The sequence below is a fragment of the Haliotis cracherodii genome, unplaced genomic scaffold (genome assembly GCF_022045235.1).
Source record: "Haliotis cracherodii isolate W230 unplaced genomic scaffold, xgHalCrac1.p SCAF_20, whole genome shotgun sequence".
NCBI lineage: Eukaryota > Metazoa > Mollusca > Gastropoda > Lepetellida > Haliotidae > Haliotis > Haliotis cracherodii.
Genome location: NW_027266276.1, coordinates 3,038,285 through 3,061,948, shown reverse-complemented (window position 1 = coordinate 3,061,948; position 23,664 = coordinate 3,038,285). Strand labels below are relative to the sequence as shown.

Sequence of the window (23,664 nt, the reverse complement as noted above, 5' to 3'; positions counted from 1 at the left end):
TCGCCAGCACAATAAGTCAGCGGTCTAACCCACTCAACCACCGAGGCTTCCTCAAAACGAAAGTCTGTTGTCCAGATCACGTTCTCAGCCCGAAGAAGGACTGGAATTTGTACTAAATTTACACTAAGGGTCATCCAAAATATAACATTTGTTCCATTTGAACACTTTAAAAAAGACATCGTGTATTCATATTTAAATACTAGTACATGTATCACACTATGAAAATTTAAATGTTTATTAGATTATGTGTATATATTAATCATGTCGTATTAGTTTCTTGGCCTGTGGCCTAAGAAGTTGTGATGCTCACTATGATTATATTTAAATGCCCCGCATGGCCCTGTGAATTAAGAAGATAAAAGAAAGACTGGTCAGCTCGGAGTCAGCATAATGTGTCTGAGTGGGATACCCATATTAAATTGCAGCATGATGTCTCAACGGCCTAACATAATAGAGTGCGATCCTCTTGAACGCGAAGTTTAATCCTCATATACAATCAAACGTTGTTTGAAACGTCGTAAAATGTCGCCTGACAAGGTAGACAACTCTGTTATTACTTACAATTTCAGGGAGCAGTCATTAAAAGTTAAAATAACGCAATCTTATGTCGATATGTTTGCAAGAAGGATTGTCAAAATGCCTTCATATTAAAATGTGATTAGTATATTAGTTAACAAAAAAACTTATTTATTTTCATTTCGGTCATATTTAGAATTATATAGTCCAGGTGTAAAATTCAAAATCTGCATAATTCAGACCCACAAAATGGCGACGGCAGGTAGTCGTCTGCTGAAAATAGCTTTGCTGACGTTGTCAGTGTCTGTTGCTGTATCTTGGGACAATATTGACTTTGAGATATTTGATTTAGTGGAGGAAGTGAATTATGTGAACTTCTATGAAATTTTAGGTGTTGACCAGGTGAGCGGGAAGGCACACAATTATTATTGAAATAAGCCAACGTGGTTGTGTTCAGTTTCAGTATGGAAGCCGGTGGACAATAATTGTCGACTGTTGACACGGTACTTCTTCCTTCAGTGATCTCCACCGTATCGCCTTATTTCCACTGCATATCGGAGATGATGCGAGTGTGGGGTGGGCTGATTACTGAACAGTACTTACTAAACAAATGACCGGCGGATGTAACTGCACAACCATATGCACAAGCTGTTCACTGCACTTCGCGGTTCCGATTTCCGAGTTATGGTTGTCTTATTTGACCAATGGTCACTATGTTGCTGAAATAGTGCTGATATTAATTTATACTTATTAATACTTGTGATCAAATGTTCATGATATCACTAAAACCACTATTTTGTAGATAAGTGTCAAGATTTTTCTTTTTTTTGGTAACTTTTAATGTGACAATTATGCTTTGAGTAAAATCTTATGTTGTTTATGCTATTAGCATGATTACAGACATGTTAGGTATTGGATCAGGTTGAAGTATTGCAATGCATTGATAACATCATCACAATAAATAAAGTGGTAGTAGGCTAGCCTACTGGTTAATGTGTGTGCTTGTCACGTCAAAGGCCGGTTCTGATTCTCCACATGGGTACAATGTATGGAGCCCATTTCTGATATCCCCTGTCCTGAAACTTTTTGAATATTGCTGACCATGCTGACAGCAGCGTAAACCGTATTCACTCAATCACAATAAATCCACAGTAACTTAGCTTCAGATGATTTATTTAACAGATGTTTTTTACAAATCTGTCAGCAATTGGTACCACAATGATCAAAGTCTTTTGTTTTAAGAGTGCAACAACTGCTGAGATCCGCCGGTCTTACCGCAAGTTATCCCTGCAATACCACCCGGACAAGAACAAGGCTGATGATGCGGAGGATCAGTTTAGACGGGTTCGTACTCTGCTCAGATATTACAGTTAGGGTTCTTAGTGTGGAGCATCGTCAATACATAAGCAAGCCCAGATGTGGTACAAAACAGAAAAGACACTGTTCTACATAGTCATAAATAACAGGGCTGAAGTTACAGGGCATTTTTCATCTAACAGTTTCATGAATGTTTGCCATTGTTTTAACTTTAAAGGATGCTGTATATTTAAGCAATAAACGACTCAGGGTCATTGGTTTTTGTACAATCAAACACTCAGTGACTGCAGGGAGAATAAACCATGAGGGGCGCACAATGAACAAGTGTTTTATTGTACGAGAAACAACAACCACGAGTCGTTTAATTTTTTATATGTGATATAAGCATTATGTGCAGCCTTGTCGATTACCGCTAGCTTTTCTCCTAACATGTTTGTCATATTTCTCCCACTTTTGGACGTGATTGTTTGGCCTCTGCGTTTATCAGCGTCACAGCTACGTCTGTGGGTACTACTGACTAAACACTTCCCTCTAAAAGATAACGTCGTCCAAAATATGATGTCATCAAGTTGTGAGCGCATATTTGAATCTCCAGCAATAACGTCCTGATAGAACAATGTTTTATAACGTGTAACAAACCACGCCTCGTTCTTCATTGTTCTTTGCAATTTATCGCGTAGCTATCTTATACAATCTGATAATAGGGATCAGTTCCGATCAGTTCATATTCCAGAACACTGACTGTTTGAAAGTCCTAAAGATTCTTTTTCAGAATAACCACTGATAGTAGGAATGATGGAGAGGAATGGTCTAGAATATGCTGATGCCATTTGTCTCTTGCAAAATTCCTGTTACTGCAAATGTAAGATGTATAATTCTATTATTTTGCAACCAGGTGATATTCCTAGCTTACATCAATTGCTGGTGTTGGAAACACTATGCATATATCATTCAGTGTTCTAAAGTAACAGCAACAGAGTTGCAATCAACCTATTATGGCAAAATGTAGTAGTCCACAAAATATGTCATCAGTCCTTCCTGTATGTAACTTGTCCTGGACAAGCAGACTTATGTAAGTTTCAAGCCCTGGTTGTTGTTGTAGATGGTTGCAGTGTATGAAGTCCTCAAGGATGAAGAAAGAAGACAGAGGTATGTCAATTATGGCATTGTCCCAAGATTATTTTCCAGATTTAGTTTCCATCAAGATCTGGTGATGAGTAGAACATGAGTCAGTAATGGTTGACGAGGAGTTGTAAACATTGTGTGCCAGCAGCAATAAAATATGATTGTTCATATGTATGTTAATGATTATTTTCAACACTATTAAACTGATGGGGAATTCATGGCTGATTATTTGCCCAGTATCACTGTTGTTGTAAGGGCCCAATTGAGGATAGGATGTGGGTTCAAGTAGTGACCGGGCTGATTGTGTGTCATGGTTGATTGTGTGTCATGGCTCCCTGACTGTGTGGGTTCAAGTAGTGACCTGGCTGATTGTGTGTCATGGCTGATTGTGTGTCATGTATCCCTGACTATGTGGGTCCAAGTAGTGACCTGGTTGATTGTGTGTCCTGTCTCCCTGACTATGTGGGTTCAAGTAGTGACCTGGCTGATTGTGTGTCATGTCTTCCTGACTATGTGGGTTCAAGTAGTGACCTGGTTGATTGTGTGTCATGTCTCCCTGACTATGTGGGTTCAAGTAGTGACCTGGTTGATTGTGTGTCATGTATCCCTGACTGTGTGGGTCCAAGTAGTGACCTGGTTGATTGTGTGTCCTGTCTCCCTGACTATGTGGGTTCAAGTAGTGACCTGGCTGATTGTGTGTCATGTCTTCCTGACTATGTGGGTTCAAGTAGTGACCTGGTTGATTGTGTGTCATGTATCCCTGACTATGTGGGTCCAAGTAGTGACCTGGTTGATTGTGTGTCCTGTGTCCCTGACTATGTGGGTTCAAGTAGTGACCTGGCTGATTGTGTGTCATGTCTTCCTGACTATGTGGGTTCAAGTAGTGACCTGGTTGATTGTGTGTCATGTCTCCCTGACTGTGTGGGTTCAAGTAGTGACCTGGTTGATTGTGTGTCCTGTCTCCCTGACTATGTGGGTTCAAGTAGTGACCTGGTTGATTGTGTGTCATGGCTCCCTGACTATGTGGATTCAAGTAGTGACCTGGCAGATTGTGTGTCATGTCTTCCTGACTATGTGGGTTCAAGTAGTGACCTGGTTGATTGTGTGTCATGTCTCCCTGACTGTGTGGGTTCAAGTAGTGACCTGGCTAATTGTGTGTCATGTCTCCCTGACTATGTGGGTTCAAGTAGTGACCTGGCTGATTGTGTGTCATGTCTCCCTGACTTTGTGGGTTCAAGTAGTGACCTGGTTGATTGTGTGTCATGTCTCCCTGACTATGTGGGTTCAAGTAGTGACCTGGTTGATTGTGTGTCTTGCCTCCCTGACTGTATGGGTTCAAGTAGTGACCTGGCTGATTGTGTGTCATGGCTCCCTGACTGTGTGGGTTCAAGTAGTGACCTGGTTGATTGTGTGTCATGTCTCCCTGACTGTATGGGTTTAAGTAGTGACCTGGTTGATTGTGTGTCATGGCTCCCTGACTGTATGGGTTCAAGTAGTGACCTGGCTGATTGTGTGTCATGGCTGATTGTCTAATTCTGTTTACTGCAACATAACTAATATTGCTTACTGCAGCTAAACTTTTTCTTACTGCCATAACCAGTGAGCATTCAGAGTAAGCATATATGTCCCCAGCTTCTAGGGTGGCTGTGGATTGGAAAGTTCAGTAGTGATGTATCAAAGTATCATGATATATCAATATATTGATTATAAACATGATTATCAAAATCGATACTGTATTGACATTAACAATTTATCGATACCATAGTGAGATATATGGTGACATTGCTACCGGCAACCTATGCATGTCGTAAGAGGCAACTAAATGGATCTTCTTGTGGTCAGGCTCTGTAACATGGTTGGGTGCAGGTCATCGTAATCCAATTGTATGGATTGATGCTCATGATGTCAATCACTGGTTTTGTCTGGTTTAGACTTGATTATTTACAGACTGGCCTCTTATCACTGGAATATATTGCTGAGTGTAGTGTTAAACATAAACAAATTACTGTAGTTTTTACGACAAAACATAAGCTCAATTTCTAGCTTAAAAGCTTTGTTTTTTGTTTTTGTCCAGGTATGACCAGGTGCTGGTGGAGGGGCTCCCTGACTGGAGGCAGCCGGTGTTCTATTACCGCCGTGTCCGCAAGATGGGCATGCTGGAGCTGACTGGCCTCCTGGGCTTCATCCTCACCATTGGACAGTACCTGGTGGCGTGGGCTGTCTACTTCGAAAAGAGGCTCTCCCTGGTCAGTCTTGTCACATGTTGGACAATGTTATTAGGCCATACCTTCTTAATTTTTGTGTGTATGAATTCGACCGACCAAGTGCAAAAGTCCCAATTAGGAAATATAATTAGTTTAGTTTATTTATATTTGACTCACTGCTTTGTTCTGCAAAATAGTTTTTTAACAATGATTGACCAATTGCAGTGTGTATCCAATGTTCAAAAATAAGCATGACTGTTATTTAGGGAAATCTAAGGTTACAAGTTAAAGTTTTAGGGGTCCCTATATTCAAATACCACAGAGAATACTGAGAGAACCCCTAAATTTTGAACAGTGTCTATTTGTGGCCCATGCAGAACCCATTTGAAGGGAACAAAGACTTCTCTTGTAAATATCTTTACATGCTATTTTAAATACACTAAAATATCCTGCACTCTAAACAGAAAGAGCATAGGTGCTTATTTTAAAAATTATGTCATGACATCTGTGGGTGTAAGTGAACATCTATGCTTAAAAAGAATACAATTTTCAGTTGCTACCTATTTAACCAATATTCTCTAAAAGAAAAACATTTACAGCTGCAGCCTCTGCTCTCAAATAGAATAACATGACCAGTTGTCTGATATAGGAAGACGTTTATGCCTCAAATAGAATAACATAATCAATGGGTGTCAGTGTTTGCATTCTTCTCCAAAATAATGGGGTCCCTATGGATGTGGTAGCCGTGAGCACCGTAGGTTCGAAGCTATCTAGGGGGGTTTGGGGGCATGCCCCCCCCCCCCCCCCCCCCCCCCCCGAGAAGTTTTGTTAAATGTGGACCTGAAATGGTGAACTTTAGGCCATTCTGAGCATAAATAAGTGTGTGGTTAAAATCTTTAAGTGTCAGTTTTTATGTGTGTACATAAAACATTTTTGAATCTTCATAGATAAGCCACTTGACTCTTTCAACACCAGTCAACCAGAAGCTTTACTGCTGTGACACTGAGTTCCCAGAGACTCTTATGTGATAGATGAAGCCAACATTTATCAAGGAAAAGATCTGCTTGTAAAACATTAGTCCTGCACCATGACTGTGGAATATGTTTATTTTATGAAAACATCACCAATCTAGAAATGTATACAAAAGCAAGTCTAGCCAGCTTTAGCTAGGAAATCAGCTACACTAACCTCGCCCAGAGTCTTTTTGTTGCTGTAACGTGCATTCTTGCCAATATCTGCTACGAGGGTGGGGATTGGTCAAACTAGAGCACATGACCTAAGGCTGTACAGCAATGGTATGTGTATAATGAATTTAAGATTTTGGCGAAAGGTTTTTGTTCTACTGAACGTTTCAAGCAGGAATCTCGCGATCTGTATTAAAAACATGGAACTTCGTGGATGTATCATGCTAGGTTAGGAACTGTGACAAAGGTTTTTCAGGCATATTGGAATCATCATATCCGAGCCGAGAAATCGAGGCGACAAAAGCTGAGATGTCATTTGATTTACATTACGCGCAATCACACGAAAAGATGGAAATAATAACTTAGCTGTAAGTCTACAACTTATAGATATATTTTGGTTGATTTTATTTAATACTTTGTATGCTAGATCTATATTTAAAGATTTGCAAGAAAAGTCTTTATTTTGCTCTTTGACATGGACATTTGACGTGGACCTGTTGTCGAAGTGTGTGTCCGAGAATTTTATTTTCAATAACATCGTGGGAAATAGTGAATTATTTTTAATCGATAAAATATGATAAATTGAAATGGAATACGTATTTCAGACATTGTGAAATGTGATAGATTGAATAAATGAATGATATGACAGGTAGGTTCACCCTCTATTGTGATGTGACTACACCTTGGCTGGTCTACCGGCCTACAGTGTTGAAAGAGTATATGGCTCTTCAAGCAAACTTTCTTGAAACCTATTTTTCTTTTGACAAAGTTTCGGCGATGCCATTGACAAAATACTGTTAACAAGGTCTGCGAATGGCTCACTTGTGTAATGCAGGAAGACTTCTGTGCCTCAAATAGAAAAACATAATCACCTGTGTTATGCAGGAAGACTTCTATGCCTCAAATAGAATAACATAATCAGTTGTGTTATGCAGGAAGACTTCTATGCCTCAAATAGAATAACATAATCAGTTGTGTGATGCAGGAAGACTTCTATGCCTCAAATAGAATAACATAATCAGTTGTGTGATGCAGGAAGACTTCTATGCCTCAAATAGAATAACATAATCAGTTGTGTGATTCAGGAAGACTTCTATGCCTCAAATAGAATAACATAATCAGTTGTGTGATGCAGGAAGACTTCTATGCCTCAAATAGAATAACATAGTCAGTTGTGTGATGTAGGAAGACTTCTATGCCTCAAAGAAGAAGAAGGTGGCCGACAAGAACAAGAAGAAGAGCAAGGTGGGAGTTGAGGAACTGGAGGAGGAGATAGAGGAAGAGCTGAAGTCCCTGCCCCGCCCCCAACTGATGGACTTGTGGATGTTCCGCCTGCCTGGTTTCCTGGTGTACCTGGTGCGCATGTCACCTGAAGCAGTCCGGGCACTGATCGAGCTCGTCAAGTCTCGGAGGGAGGTGGAGGAAGAAGAGGAGGAGGAAGAGGAGGAGGGCCAAGGTAAGTTGTGTGGAGGAGTTGTGTGACAGGACTCATTCTGTAGCCAGAGTTCATTGTTCATATCCAGGGTTAGTTGTGCGGAGGAGTTGTGTGACAGGACTCATTCTGTAGCCAGAGTTCATTATTCCTATCCAGGGTTAGTTGTGCGGAGGAGTTGTGTGACAGGACTCATTCTGTAGCCAGAGTTCATTGTTCCTATCCAGGGTTAGTTGTGTGGAGGAGTTGTGTGACAGGACTCATTCTGTAGCCAGAGTTCATTGTTCCTATCCAGGGTTAGTTGTGCGGAGGAGTTGTGTGACAGGACTCATTCTGTAGCCAGAGTTCATTGTTCATATCCAGGGTTAGTTGTGTGGAGGAGCTGTTGTGTGACAGGATTCATTCTGTAGCCAGAGTTCATTGTTCCTATCCAGGGTTAGTTGTGCGGAGGAGTTGTGTGACAGGACTCATTCTGTAGCCAGAGTTCATTGTTCCTATCCAGGGTTAGTTGTGTGGAGGAGCTGTTGGCGTGACAGGATTCATTATGTAGCCAGAGTTCATTGTTCCTATCCAGGGTTAGTTGTGCGGAGGAGTTGTGTGACAGGACTCATTCTGTAGCCAGAGTTCATTGTTCATATCCAGGGTTAGTTGTGTGGAGGAGCTGTTGTGTGACAGGATTCATTCTGTAGCCAGAGTTCATTGTTCCTATCCAGGGTTAGTTGTGCGGAGGAGTTGTGTGACAGGACTCATTCTGTAGCCAGAGTTCATTGTTCCTATCCAGGGTTAGTTGTGTGGAGGAGTTGTGTGACAGGACTCATCCTGTAGCCAGAGTTCATTGTTCCTATCCAGGGTTAGTTGTGTGGAGGAAATGTATGACAGGACTCATCCTGTAGTCAGAGTTCATTGTTCCTATCCAGGGTTAGTTGTGTGGAGGTGTTGTGTGACAGGACTCATTCTGTAGCCAGAGTTCATTGTTCCTATCCAGGGTTAGTTGTGTGGAGGAAATGTATGACAGGACTCATCCTGTAGCCAGAGTTCATTGTTCCTATCCAGGGTTAGTTGTGTGGAGGAGTTGTGTGACAGGACTCATTCTGTAGCCAGAGTTCATTATTCCTATCCAGGGTTAGTTGTGCGGAGGAGTTGTGTGACAGGACTCATTCTGTAGCCAGAGTTCATTGTTCCTATCCAGGGTTAGTTGTGTGGAGGAGTTGTGTGACAGGATTCATTGTTCATATTTTTGGCATTGTTGACAACCCTTACACGTCTTGGACATCTTTGAATTATTTTTGATAGCTTCTCATCTGAGGTTGCCCAGTTGTAGTCTATGATTTTAATCAGAAAGCCAGAGTTTAGTAAAAATTCTTCTGCTCTTGTGAGATTAGCTTATTCTAGTCCATGTACTAAGCCTAAAAATGTACTGGAAAGTAAAGGCAAAATAAGTGCTTGACTCGAATGTATTTTGCATAGACTGCAGTTGTCTGAAGTGTGCAATTTGAAGTGCAGAGTTGCATCCCTTTGGCGTGCCAGATTTCTATGATCTTGGATTTTATTCACCGATTCTATTGGTTAATTTCTGCAGCATGGTGCACCTGCCCGGTAGAGTTTTACAAGTTATTTAAGAGATGGGTGACCCCCACTTTCCACCCCCTCAGGTTATGGTGTCAAATTCGGAACCAGGCTTAGAAATAAACTGTCCCTTTTGGAATTATAATTTCATAGAAGGGGTTGAATTAAGAAATATATTTATGCATACAAAAAAACAATGCTTAACATACTGATCACCTATCTTAAATACCAGAATAGAGACCTGTGAAGATCCAGGTTAGAACTGGTCTTCAGCAGCCCATGGTTGTCGTAAGAGGTGACAAATGGGAGGACTCACTGACTTTGTTGATGCTAGGGTTGGGGCGAGTCAAAATTTACTACCAGGGTACCCAACTCCCTATTACCCGACCCTACCTGGGTACCCGCTGTAGGTCTCAAGTTGGGTACAAAATGTTCAATTGGGAATTGTTTTACCGGAGCCCTGGTATATGAATATGGTCTAAAATGATCTGATCGTGGATACACTGAAGTTGACTGAAGCTTTGTCTTTACTCAAACATATAAAAGTCAGAAGGAATGTGCGCATAGTCAGAAAGAAATGCAAACATTAGCGACGTGTACAAGTGTAATGTTGGAATTTTAGTGTTATGTCACTAAACAATATATTGCATGACTAGCCACGTGTCTGGGAAGTCCTGTGGGTACCTGGGTCCCACTCAGGACCCAGCTGACTTGAGTACCTGTGTACTCCCAGCCCTAGTTGATGCATGTCATCATTACCCAATTACGTAGATTGGTGCTCACTATGTCAATCACTGGATTGTCATCATAATAGCTGGAATATTGCTGAGTGCGGCTTTAAATAAGAAAGAATTAAAAAAAAACCCCAAAAACCCAAATGGACCAGAATGTTCACATCCATGTCACGATACCCAATCACAAAGAAAGTTCTCACCTTAATTCATGATGCTCATAGATGGTAGAATGCAGCATTAAACGACAAAAACAACAAATAAAAAAATTATTCATTTTCAGAATCCACACGGAAAGCAAAACGGAAGAAGGTGGAGATACCTGAATATCAAGCCGACCTGTATCAGCATCTCCTGTCCAATCAGACAGAAGCGGGAGTTCAGTCTGCAGAGAGCGAACACAAACACAATAAAGTACGGTTATGCAATAGTTCCTGACTCTTCGGCCATTCTGAAATAAAGTAAGGTTGCACAATAATTCTTCATTGTCAGGCCTTTCCACAATCAAACTAGGCAATGCAACAGCTCTTGGCTCTTTGGCCTGCCCATTGACTGACATATAGTCCGAAAAGTCTTAGTCTTACACAATAGAATATTTTATGGACTATATATATGTCAGTCAATGGGAAGGGCAAAGAGTCACGAGCTGTTGCATAGCCTAGCTTACTGGTGGAAAGGCCCGAGAATAAAGAAATTACACAGAAAATCTGTGAAGATCCGGAGTAGAATAGATCTTCAGCGACCCATGCTTGCCGTAAAAGGCGACTATGCTTGTTGTAAGAGGCGACTAATAGAATCGGGTGGTCAGGCTCGCTGACTTGGTTGATGCAATTATATGTCATTGTATCCCAATTGCATGGATCGATGCTCATGATGTCAATCACTGGATTGTCTGTTCCAGACTTGATTATTTACAGATCGCCATCATATAGCTGGAATATTGCTGACTGCGGCATTAAACAACAAATATACAAAACAAAATTATTACACAATACTTTTCTCTCCTCTAAATTCTTTTCCTAATGCTGATTTCAGAAAAAGTGGAATAGAGCTGGCTAGACTCCTTTTTGAACGGTTTTGTGCTGTAGCTGACAGCTGATTTGTTTTTTTGACTTGATCAGTGTGTCCATGTATGTGATCCCCCTGTGTTAATGTATTCCAGAAAGATGGAGACTGGACTGATGAGGAGCTGATACTGCTGGCGAAGGCTGTCAACAAGTTCCCCGGGGGAACAGTGAAGCGATGGGAGAAAATAGCCGATTTCGTGGGCAGGACAGTTGAGGAGGTGGGATAAGCCACATATATAACATGGCAAGCAAGTACTGGGTGTTACATTGTTACTTCATGACAGGACAGTTGAGGAGGTGGGGTAAGCCACGTATAACATAGCAAGCAAGTACTGGGTGTTACATTGTTACTTCATGACATGACAGTTGAGGAGGTGGGATAAGCTACGTATAACATGGCAAGCAAGGACTGGGTGTTACATTGTTACTTCATGACAGGACAGTTGAGGAGGTGGGATAAGCCACATATAACATGGCAAGCAAGGACTGGGTGTTACATTGTTACTTCATGACAGGACAGTTGAGGAGGTGGGATAAGCCACATATAACATGGCAAGCAAGTACTGGGCATGCTGGGTGTAACATTGTTACTTCATGACAGGACAGTTGAGGAGGTGGGATAAGCCACATATAACATGGCAAGCAAGGACTGGGTGTTACATTGTTACTTCATGACAGGACAGTTGAGGAGGTGGGATAAGCCACATATAACATAGCAAGCAAGTACTGGGCATGCTGGGTGTTACATTGTTACTTCATGACAGGACAGTTGAGGAGGTGGGATAAGCCACATATAACATGGCAAGCAAGTACTGGGTGTTACATTCTTACTTCATGACAGGACAGTTGAGGAGGTGGGATAAGCCACATATAACATGGCAAGCAAGTACTGGGTGTTACATTGTAACTTCATGACAGGACAGTTGAGGAGGTGGGATAAGCCACATATAACATGGCAAGCAAGTACTGGGTGTTACATTGTTACTTCATGACAGGACAGTTGAGGAGGTGGGATAAGCCACATATAACATAGCAAGCAAGTACTGGGCATGCTGGGTGTTACATTGTTACTTCATGACAGGACAGTTGAGGAGGTGGGATAAGCCACATATAACATGGCAAGCAAGTACTGGGTGTTACATTGTTACTTCATATGCAGGACAGTTGAGGAGGTGGGATAAGCCACATATAACATAGCAAGCAAGTACTGGGCATGCTGGGTGTTACATTGTTACTTCATGACAGGACAGTTGAGGAGGTGGGATAAGCCACATGTAACATGGCAAGCAAGGACTGGGTGTTACATTGTTACTTCATATGCAGGACAGTTGAGGAGGTGGGATAAGCCACATGTAACATGGCAAGCAAGGACTGGGTGTTACATTGTTACTTCATATGCAGGACAGTTGAGGAGGTGGGATAAGCCACATATAACATGGCAAGCAAGGACTGGGTGTTACATTGTTACTGCATATGCAGGACAGTTGAGGAGGTGGGATAAGCCACATGTAACATGGCAAGCAGGGACTAGGTGTTACATTGTTACTTCATGACAGGACAGTTGAGGAGGTGGGATAAGCCACATATAACATGGCAAGCAAGGACTGGGTGTTACATTGTTACTGCATATGCAGGACAGTTGAGGAGGTGGGATAAGCCACATATAACATAGCAAGCAAGGACTGGGTGTTACATTATTACTTCATGACAGGACAGTTGAGGAGGTGGGATAAGCCACATGTAACATGGCAAGCAAGTACTGGGTGTTACATTGTTACTTCATATGCAGGACAGTTGAGGAGGTGGGATAAGCCACTTATAAACCTATACATTGGGATTGCTATTAAGTAAGAGACTTCTTTCTATAGACATTAAAACCTATTGTGAGGTTTTACGTTCCAGTCGGGTTAAATCTCATAAAGAGGGACGTTGTAATGTCCCTGGGATTTTATATAATATCCCAGGGATTTTATAGGATATTCAAGTCATATTTGCCATATATCCCAGAGATTTTATATAATGTCCTGGGTATTTTATTAATGTAACTTCCGTTCAGATTGTAACATGTAATGAAATGTAAAATCATATGACAAATGTTTTCTTTATATTCCCGAGGATCGAACTCGCAACCTTCATATCTGTAGCCCAGTGAGTGTACCACGAGGCTACAGAGTTGTTGATAAGCCACACTGGTTTTTAGAATGTCCTTATCAAGATCCGTACGCCAGCAACAGATATATTACGAGCGTTTCCTAAGGTTCATGGAATATATGTCTGAAACATAAAAATGTTGATAAATGTTGTTTTAAGTTTCTTTTTTCAGTTTATAAGTATGGAAAAACACTTTCCCTCGGTCTTGGTAGACAGAGCATGCCCTGGGGGTCGGGAAAAACCGCAGGGGCTTCGCCCCCTTGGTTTTTCCCTGTCCCCAGGGCATGCTCTGTCAACCAAAACCTCATAAGCTTGTTTTCTCCAATACATATAACATAGCAAGCAAGGACTGGGTGTTACATTATTACTTCATGACAGGACAGTTGAGGAGGTGGGATAAGCCACATATAACATGGCAAGCAAGTACTGGGTGTTACATTGTTACTTCATGACAGGACAGTTGAGGAGGTGGGATAAGCCACATGTAACATGGCAAGCAAGGACTGGGTGTTACATTGTTACTTCATATGCAGGATAGTTGAGGAGGTGGGATAAGCCACTTATAAATCTATACATTGGGATCGCTATTAAGTAAGAGACTTCTTTCTATAGGCATTAAAACCTATTGTGAGGTTTTACTTTCCAGTCGGGTTAAATCTCATAAAGAGGGACGTTGTAATGTCCCTGGGATTTTATATGATATCCCAGGGATTTTATAGGATATTCAAGTCATATTTGCCATGATATCCCAGAGATTTTATATAATGTCCTGGGTATTTTATTAATGTAACTTCCGTTCAGATTGTAACATGTAATGAAATGTAAAATCATATGACAAATGTTTTCTTTATATTCCCGAGGATCGAACTCGCAACCTTCATATCTGTAGCCCAGTGAGTGTACCACGAGGCTACAGAGTTGTTGATAAGCCACACTGGTTTTTAGAATGTCCTTTTCAAGATCCGCACGCCAGCAACAGATATTTTTATAGAAAACAGTTTTTTTTAATCAAGTTGGGGACAAGTGATACTTGTACAAATATTTGCCCCCCCCCTGTCAAAAAAGGTTAACTAGGGCCTTGTTGTTACTTCATGACAGGACAGTGACTGAATTCAAATTAAGTTGAATGTGTTCTTAGTATGAAGTTCATTATGTCCAGACATTAGGATCTAGAGTTAATAATTTTGGATTTTAGTATTCAAGGTTTGGTCCTTGTGCTTTTAGCCCCTACAGCTGAAAAAAGGTCCACATTTCCAAATACAATGGGGCATTTTAACATTGTGCTGTATGGGCAAGTGTGGGTGTACCTCTGGAATATTTGAAATTTTGGCTGTGTATTTGTCATCATGGCCATGTTTTTGTGCATGAATTGTTTGATGAACACTCCTCAGAAGTTGACTGTTGACAAAGTAGACACAAGGTAGACACAATTTATGGATAACAAGATCTTTTATATATTATTATGATAGCGATGTTTCGGTACCGATCCTTGTATCGTTTGACTTACTGAGAGAAGCAGGCATAAAATCAACCCATTGCACAATAACATAAATTTTCTTGAGAATAGCAGCGATGAAACCTGACTTCAGTAGCATTAGAAATTAGCAGTAGTCCTGTAGTCCTTGACAAACTGCCCATTAGTTAAGGTATCATAAGGACTAGTAAAGATTTGCCAATTTTTGTTATCAATATAAGGACTAGCGGATTAAACCAGTGTGGTTCCACGGCTGCTTCAAGATGACACAATGAAGCGGATGTACAATCTGGCCTTGTTAGACAAGTCGCAGGACATGGCCAGTCTGTCAATTAAAGAGGGCAGCAATCAAAATTCTTTGGCCTAGCTTCATAATGTCTTTTGGCCTAATTTAAGAAAATGTAATGATGTGACAAATCTTGTCGCCCACTCAGTGTTTAACAACTGAAGAGTACATACATTGAAGAATGTAATTGCAATATGGCTAGTTCTGTTTTGTGAGCAATTGTAACAGGTGTTGGGAATTGATCATTCATTTTTTTCCAAATCATCAATCATCTGATACAATTGCTTTCTGACATTGTATACATTGTCCATGAATTGATATATGAAACAGGTGCTTGTTATTGGAATGATTTAAATCCTTGAAACAGGGTTCACTGTAGGAATCTTCTGAGATGGGCCCATAATGTGAAAATTTCAAATATTCCAGAGGTACACCCACACTTGCCCTGTATGGGCCCAAATGTTAAAATGCCCAATTGTATTTGAAAACTTGGGCCTCTTTTCAAATGTAGGGGATAAAGCACAAAGCCCCACCCTAGAATTATCCCTGTTGAAATATGTAATTCTTATTCACTATCATGATTAAAGGAAATGTGTGATACACTGCTTTGAGAAATGCTACAAATAAAAAAGGGAACTTTGAGTCCCATTGGACGTTGTTATAATCAAAGTTAGTTGCGAGAAGGCATCAGAGACTGGCAACTGATCATTTTGAGGAGTGTAGTTTAGTCCACATTATTCAGAGCCTGTTCTTTGTTTCCAGGTGACTGTTAAATCTAAAAAGGTGAAAGGAGGCGCTTTTGCAATGAACCTGAGTTCTTCTGTTCAAGGTAATATGCTGGTTGATTTCACTATGCCAGTAAGCACCTTTATAACTATAACTATGTTCTTTTTTGTGGTGCCATGTGCAGCACTAAACAAACAAACAAACAAACAAACAAAACAACAGTACTATGAAAGATTTGACCTGTGGAAAAGAAACAAAATCACTGTCTCGTTGTTTCTTGAATTTTATTCATCAAAAACTGGCTTTAAATTGTTTGATCGGCATTACTTAGAGGCTGATGGATGACAAAGGGGACACAATTTATGGATAACAACTTCTTTATTGACTGTAAAGCCGTCGGTATAGATCCTTATACCATTGTCACACAAGGCTACTTGACAATGGTATGAGGATCTATACCAAAACGTCGCCTTTTCAGTAAATATAGAAGTTGTTATCTATAAATTGTGTCTACTTTGAAAACTGGCTTTCACAGGAAATACCAATTGGGTGAGATCATGTGATGTCTCCTTGGATGAAATTGCATTGCAATGCTTGTCTATAAAAGTTTAAGAGACTCTGAGTTTTAAACTTTTATTGACTTGTGTTAACATATTTGAAATCAGAAGACTCGACTCAAGGGTTAGATTCTCTGTGTAGCCAGTTTGTCAAATGCTAATAGCCAATGCTATTTTCCCAACAGGTGGTAGTTTTTCTGGGAAAACCAAGAAACAAGAATGGGATATAAGTGACTCTATCATAACTACAACAGATTCAGTAGCATCCTCGGAAAACACAGAGGAGGAGAATAAACCAAGGAGAAGAAACAAACCGTCCAAAGTAGTGAAAACTGCTGATAGATCACTGCATATACCTGACAGTCAGCCAGTCTCCAAACCTGCAGCTGCACCGCCCTCAGAGAGGGAGGCACCTGCCAGTGTGAGTGGCATGAGTCCGGACTCAGTACAGGGTAATACCACAGAGTCTGTGAAGCTAAAGACTGGGGATACAACATGGACTCAGAATCAGCAGGTGATATTTGAGTGGGCTCTGAAGCATACACCGAAAGGGGTGGAGAAGAGATGGGAGAAAATTGCTGATCAAATTCCAGGAAAATCAAAAGTGAGTACTACTATAACATGATTAACAGGGCTTTGCATAGCCTTTGGGGCAGTGGGGTAGCCTTGTGGTTAAATATTACACTCGTCTTGCCGAAGGTCTGACATCGATTCCCAACATAGGTATTATCTGTGAAGTTCATTTCTGGTGTCCCCTGCCATAATGTTACTGGAATATAGTGCTAAAAGTGGTGTGAAACTCTCTCACTTATATAGCCTTTGATATCTGATGTAGTCATGACACACTATGGTTTGTTGTGGGAGTCGTAGATTTATAAAGCATCAGGACTGTCAGACATAACAAAGACTTTATGAACAATAACCATACCTTGGTTTGAAATGTTGTGTCGATGTTGACTATGATCACAAGTTTTTTGTCAAATATGCAGGGTCCATGTGTCATGTGAAACTCTCACTTTTAGCATGATGAGTATTTGTATACATCTTAGGTATGTATGTTTCAGAGAGTAGCAGGGCTCCAGATAATGTTGTAGGCCGCAGAGTATTTACGTTATGACTCTGTATTATCGCGGTACATGTATCTGTATGTCTTGTAATCCACACCCCTTGTTGACTGTTTGCTTATGCAAATCAAAGCACAATATTACATTGTCACGGCTACTTGTTAGTATACACTTTAACTTTTTAATGATAGTTTCTGGAATGTTTTTGAAGTGGAATTACCCCTTCCACCATTCGAAATTGGTTTGACAAGAACAAGCAACAAGAAACATTTTGTGTATGACATATTTAATAGTGTAGTAAGCGTGCACCATTATTAAATATCTTCTGCACTCTACTCTCATGTTATCATACACATTGGGTATTGATTTTTTGGGGGGGTTATTCACTATATGTTTACTCCCTTGGATCCAGTCTGTTGGGTATTTTTAAAATTAAAATGATAATGCTGTTTGATGTAACTTTATGTTTTCTTCTGTTCTTGTGGTGCCGCAAATGTGTCACCTGTCGCTTTACCTCACAACAGCAATACATGTGTCAGTTGCAAGTGTGTCAGAGACGTAGCACTTTTGTGCATTAGTCACTGCAGTTTATGTGTTTATGTATAGGTGATACCTGCATTCAATCAGTAAATAAAGATGTTCAATTACACAACTCTGTAAGGCTACATTGGTAATTATGCACGGTGATGTTTTTACTTGTGGGTTTTTAATGTACGTTTGTACAAAAGCAATTCAAAGTTAATTGGGTTTAGTGTTATTAAATGGATTATAATTAGCTGCGCTTTCTAGACCAAACAGAACTTTACTCGACCCGGCAGTGATAAAAACTAGTAGTTTTAGTCCACTTGTCCTTGTGATGATAACATATAGCAGAACGCTTGAAAATCGCAAATTTCTACTAGTCCTAATGATACCTTAACTGTTGGGCAGTTTGGCAAATACTGTAGGACCAGTGCCAGTTTCTCAAGCTGCCCCAGCATCGGACTAGTGGCTAAGGTTGGAGACTGTGATGACTGTGAGAGGTGCAGTTCAATTGTCAGGGTAAAATATCAAAGAGTCTCTGGAAGGTTAATGTTGTATGACAAAGCAGTGACTCAAGTGAAAACCAACATTACGGATTAATTAATTCACCACATGCAAGGGGCACCTGTGGTCCAATCGTCTGATGTGCTGCAATTCGCTGTGCAGAGTTGCATCCCTTGGGCACGCATGAAACCTGTGAATGGGTTTGAATCCTGGTTCCCTTTGATTACGTTACCAGGCTGTCAACATGGTCAACACCATACCTGTGCCTATGGGTTTCACCAAAGTGGTAAACTGCTAAGATCTGCATCTGTTTGGCATTTCCTTCCACATCATGAGCTGGCATGTCATCCTATATCTAATTTACTGGACTGCCACCGTTGTCTAGTGGTAGAGAGTCTGCCCAGAGAGTGGAAGGTCTGGGGTTCGATCCCAGGCCGCTTCATACCAAAGGACGTTAAAAGATGGTACTTGTTGTTAGGTTGTCTGATGCTCAGCAGTAAGGGACTAAAGCAAGGACTGGTCTGCTAGGGAGTCAGTGCACACCCACACACCCACCCCCACACACCCCCACACCCACCCCCACTCACCCGCCTACACCCCCACACACACCCCCTCCACACACACCCCACACACGAACACACACGAACACACGAACACACACACACACACACACACACACACACACACACACACACACACACACACACACACACACACACACACACACACACACACACACACACACACACACACACACAGGGTTGTATGTTGCTATATAAGTGCAATACGTTAAACCCCTTTTCACCTCACCACCTCTGTTCAAAGTGGCGGCGTTAATCCCTTCTCACTTACTCATTGCAGGAAGACTGCATACTGAGGTTCAAGCACCTTGCTGACCTGGTCAAGAAGAAGAAGACAGGCCAGACGTCTGAGGAACAGAGTTGAGGTCTTGGAAAGTGGATCTTCTCTTGGTGCTAACTGATTTACCTAGCAATGCATTTATTATGGACAAGCATTACCTATGGTGAAATATAGACTGTGGGGGCTCTTTATTAGGCATGTGATACAGGAGACACGTGTATATAAAGGCAATGTTATAGGATGTGGTGGAAGGCAAAGTTTGATATATTGCTATTTAATGTGATGGTGTGTGTTTATGGGTTGGATGTCGTGAGGTACCCTGTGATAAATGTTTGAAGATTCTATTTTGAAACATTATTTTGATTTTGTCTTTATGGGTAGATTATGCATTATGTCTTTATGCATATATTATGCACCATACATATTGTAAAACTAGAATATATTCTTGGTTCTTAGGGACTGCATCGCTGACAGGTTTTGTATACACTGCTTTCCTCCATCAGTGGTGGGGTAGCCTATTGGTTAAGGCATTGGCTTGTGACGCCGAAAACCTGGGTTCTATTCCCCACATGGGTACAATGTGTGAAGCCCATTTATGGTATCCCCCACCTTGAGAGAATATTGCTAAAAGCGTAAAACCATACTCACTCACTCACTTTCCTCTCTCAAACATGAATGCATGTGTCTGATTTTATGTTTTTAGCCATCTAAAAAAATGATGCCGTTTATGACTCATGAAGTGAGTGAGTGAGTGAGTGAGTATGGTTTTACGCCGCTTTTAGCAATATTCCAGCAATATCACGGCGGGGGTCACTAGAAATGGCCTTCACACGTTGTACCCATGTCGGGAATTGAACCCAGGTCTTTGGTGTGACAAGCGAGGCTTTAAACACTAGGCTACCCGACCGCCCATATGACTCATGGAAGTCATAAGAGCTAAACTCATGAAGGTGGCCCGTGAAGATCTGTGTAGTGGTCTGCAGCAACCCATGCTTGCCATAAGAAGTGACTATGTAAGGGGCGACTAACGGGATCGGGTGGTCAAGCTTGCTGACTTGGTTGATGCATGTCATCGTATCCCTATCGTGGAGATCGATGCTCATGATGTCAATCACTAGATTGTCTGGTTCAGACACGATTATTTACAGACTGCTGTCATATAGCTGGAATATTGCTGAGTGCAGCATTAAACAACAAACAAACAAAACTCATGAACATGCCTCATGAACACAAACTTTGCCATTGCAAGATGTTAAAGCAGTATGTACAGCAGATAGCTGTACAGCTGTGGTACATATTGCAGGAGGAATGTTGCTGATTTTGTGATCCCATCTGAGCGATCATTTGTACGAACACTTGCTGGGTTCCTCAGTCCTTGTCTTGACTTGTTGGGTGGGTGTGACTACATCACACATTGTGTATTCATCATTGAGGAAAGATTGTAGTGTTTACAAACCCACAAAGTAAATTCGATGTGTATGCTGCTGCATTATCCAAACTGACTTACATTTTCGCATTTATTGCACTTTTAGTATCCATTCTACACCTTGACAGACTTTCCAACATGTTTCAACAGCCCCCCACGAGGAAATGTCCATAAGAACATTGTTTTATATGTTGTTTAATATGTTTATGATCATGTTTATTTCTGTCACATTATTACTGTTGCTATTTGAAGTGACACTCACCACCATGTATATGAAATATGAATATATAAATATATAAATAATGAAATGATTCTCAGCCCATAACATCATCATGTTTTCTTAAATGGATGTTGATATGAATCTACAATATGTACTAAATAATCATCATAATGATAAGGTAGGACAAATTTGATTATATGATCATCATGATCATGACCGTTAGATTATTCAATTTAGTCTTGTCATCATGTTCGTGTTTGAAGCTGCAGTCTTGGCTCGGGAAGTAACAGTAGAGGTCAACTCCACCTTAGTGGTAGATGTCCAGTGTCACTTCAGTGAAACCCACATCCAGCTGACATGCCGGGATATGACTGGAATACTACTCAAAGCGGTGTTAAACCCAACTCATTCACTCATTGAAAACAGTCTACCACATCATAGATTGGACATATTTAGTCTCAATTCTTCAAAACATTTCTTGCCAATGTCCCGAGAATTAGGTTGCCATTCCCGCCTTCAGCTGTTTCCTCACCAATGAATTCTTTGTTTGTCGTTTTTGTCAGATGTAGAGGGCATTTGTAGACTTTTCCATCCAAAAAATAAAATAGAAATTGTTGTATTTCTTTGCTTATTCCTTAATTTTTTTTAATCTACCAAAGATATATTATGATTCATATTTTTATTATTCTTGTTTTGCAGTAGGAATAAGCATTGTCTTTCTTTTTGACTTTACTGAGCAGCCCTGTGAAAGGTTTTGCCATCCATGAATTCCTCTTGGAAACTGCAAAGATAGTGGGCATTATAGTATGGCCTGGCATGTTTATCTTCCACTCGCCTATTGGGAAATTTTTCAAGATCAAGGTAATGCATTAACAATCGCTCATTAAAATAATTGCGTTTGCACTTTCGCGACACATATTCTTTTATCACTGAAATTTGTATGTGCTTTTTAGGATGTGGTCCTGCTTTGAATATTTTTTATTTTAGTCAAAGAAAGTTGCAGGTCAAGGTCACTGGGTTATTTCAAAACACAAAACAATGTTTGCCTGTGTCTCAGTGTCAAAAGTCAGTGGCACATGTCACCTTTGAAGGCCCTCATAGTTATCAAGATATATGATCATAGCATTCATTGCCAGATATTACTGCTCTTTTATTCAACCTTGACATTTCTCAAGAAGTTCAACCGAAGCTCAAGGTCACAACTGGGTGTGTGTCAAGAACATGTTTATATTTGTCATGTCAGTCGACCACTGCAGCCTACTTTACCTAATTAATGTGTCATGTTTAGTTATGACGACACTGAATATGTCCTTGTGTTTTGACAAATATTTATGGCCCAGGTGAATTTTTTTAACATATGTATTACTTATGTCAAAGGTCAAATCCACTCTCAAGGGCATTTTATGAGTCACACAATCAGTTGCTGAAAGGGATTTCAAATTTAATATAGATGTTATGCATAGCCTTGATAGGTGTCAGGGGCATAGGGGTTGCCTCAGGGTCAAGGTGTTCGTTTGTCACGGGGAAGGCCTGGGTTCTATGTCCCACATCAGTAGAATGGGTGAAGCACGTTTATTGTGTCTCCTGCTGGGATATTCCAAAGTGACAAAGTGATGTAACACCTTATTCACACGCTGTTAAATTCCAAGTTCCCATTCAAAGTTTAACCATTACTTTTATATTTTGTAAATCTAATTAAGGGGTAAACAATAGAAATTCACAGGGAGACTTACTGTAGATAGTTTGCTTATGAGAGAGGCATTTCTAGCGTATTACAAGGACAACTGTTGCCTTGTTGGTATTTTGTGATAGTAGTGATGTTATGAGATGATTTTCTGTGAGTTGTAAAGTCAGTGTTCTAAATTCAGCATAACAGTCAAGGTGTCCTTATAACCAGGGTATTACACGATATAGAAATGTGCATCACTCATGCACAAATGTCTTGAATGGATGCAGAAAAGAATATACTGTCATCTGGATGGATGCACAGTAATATTCATTCCTGTAAGGGCCTTTAAAGTTACTTATTCAGGGGGTTCCCTAGACCCCTAGTGTTGTAGGTCAAGGTAAAACCATGCATAACCCTTATGTTAAGAGTTTAAGATTTAGGGGCCCTAGATTCAAATACCATAGGGGCAACCCGCAAGGACTCTAGAAGCCCCACTTAATTTTAGATATAAGTAACCAAATTGACATGTTCATCACTATCTGCGTATTTGGTACTCAGCTTTTGCTACAGAAAAGGCAAGGCAATTTGGCTGCTTCTCTTTTCCATGTAATTCTATCCATAATTAGATTTATCATAATTCTTTTACCTGTCCTTTTCTTTGCTTTTATCTAGTTTCTCTGTATAAGTGCAATAATCTTGAATGCGATATTAAACACAATTTCAACTCACCTCACTAAGTGACCTGGGTAACCTAATGACCTTGTGACCTAGGTAACCCAGTGACATTGTAACCGAGTAACCTAGTGACCTTGTGACATAGTGGCCTGATTTCTATTCCCAACATGGGTACAATGTAGGAAGCTCATTCCTCTTGCCCCTGCCAAACAAAGTGAAAACTATACTCAACTTTTCTGTATTGATCTTTTGTAATGAAATTTTTGTGAATGTTTTTGTAGTTAGAACCATGTACATGTTTATACGGATAAATTGGAACATTATGGAAATGTTGAATATATTTGTTTCAGAAAGTTATAAGAATCATTGATTATATCTTACAGGTGT

The 23,664-nt window shown here is 40.5% G+C and overlaps 1 protein-coding gene across 1 annotated transcript; it reads left to right on the top strand.

Moving 5' to 3' along the window:
* Positions 1-765: 765 nt before the first annotated feature.
* Positions 766-19,810, top strand: LOC139470132 (dnaJ homolog subfamily C member 1-like). Its single transcript, XM_071252430.1, has 10 exons — positions 766-918; positions 1,759-1,860; positions 2,936-2,982; positions 5,033-5,204; positions 7,532-7,802; positions 10,359-10,489; positions 11,238-11,360; positions 15,816-15,882; positions 16,522-16,940; positions 19,288-19,810. Exons 1-10 carry the CDS (start codon positions 766-768, stop codon positions 19,369-19,371), a joined length of 1,569 nt encoding a protein of 522 aa, XP_071108531.1. The 3' UTR covers positions 19,372-19,810.
* Positions 19,811-23,664: the final 3,854 nt, after the last annotated feature.

Coding starts and splice junctions, on each gene's coding strand:
- LOC139470132 (XM_071252430.1), top strand. CDS start 766: ATGGCGACGGCAGGTAGTCGTCTGCTGAAAATAGCTTTGCTGACGTTG. Junction 2,983..5,032: donor GATGAAGAAAGAAGACAGAG/GTATGTCAATTA, acceptor GTTTTTGTCCAG/GTATGACCAGGTGCTGGTGG. Junction 16,941..19,287: donor AAATTCCAGGAAAATCAAAA/GTGAGTACTACT, acceptor TACTCATTGCAG/GAAGACTGCATACTGAGGTT.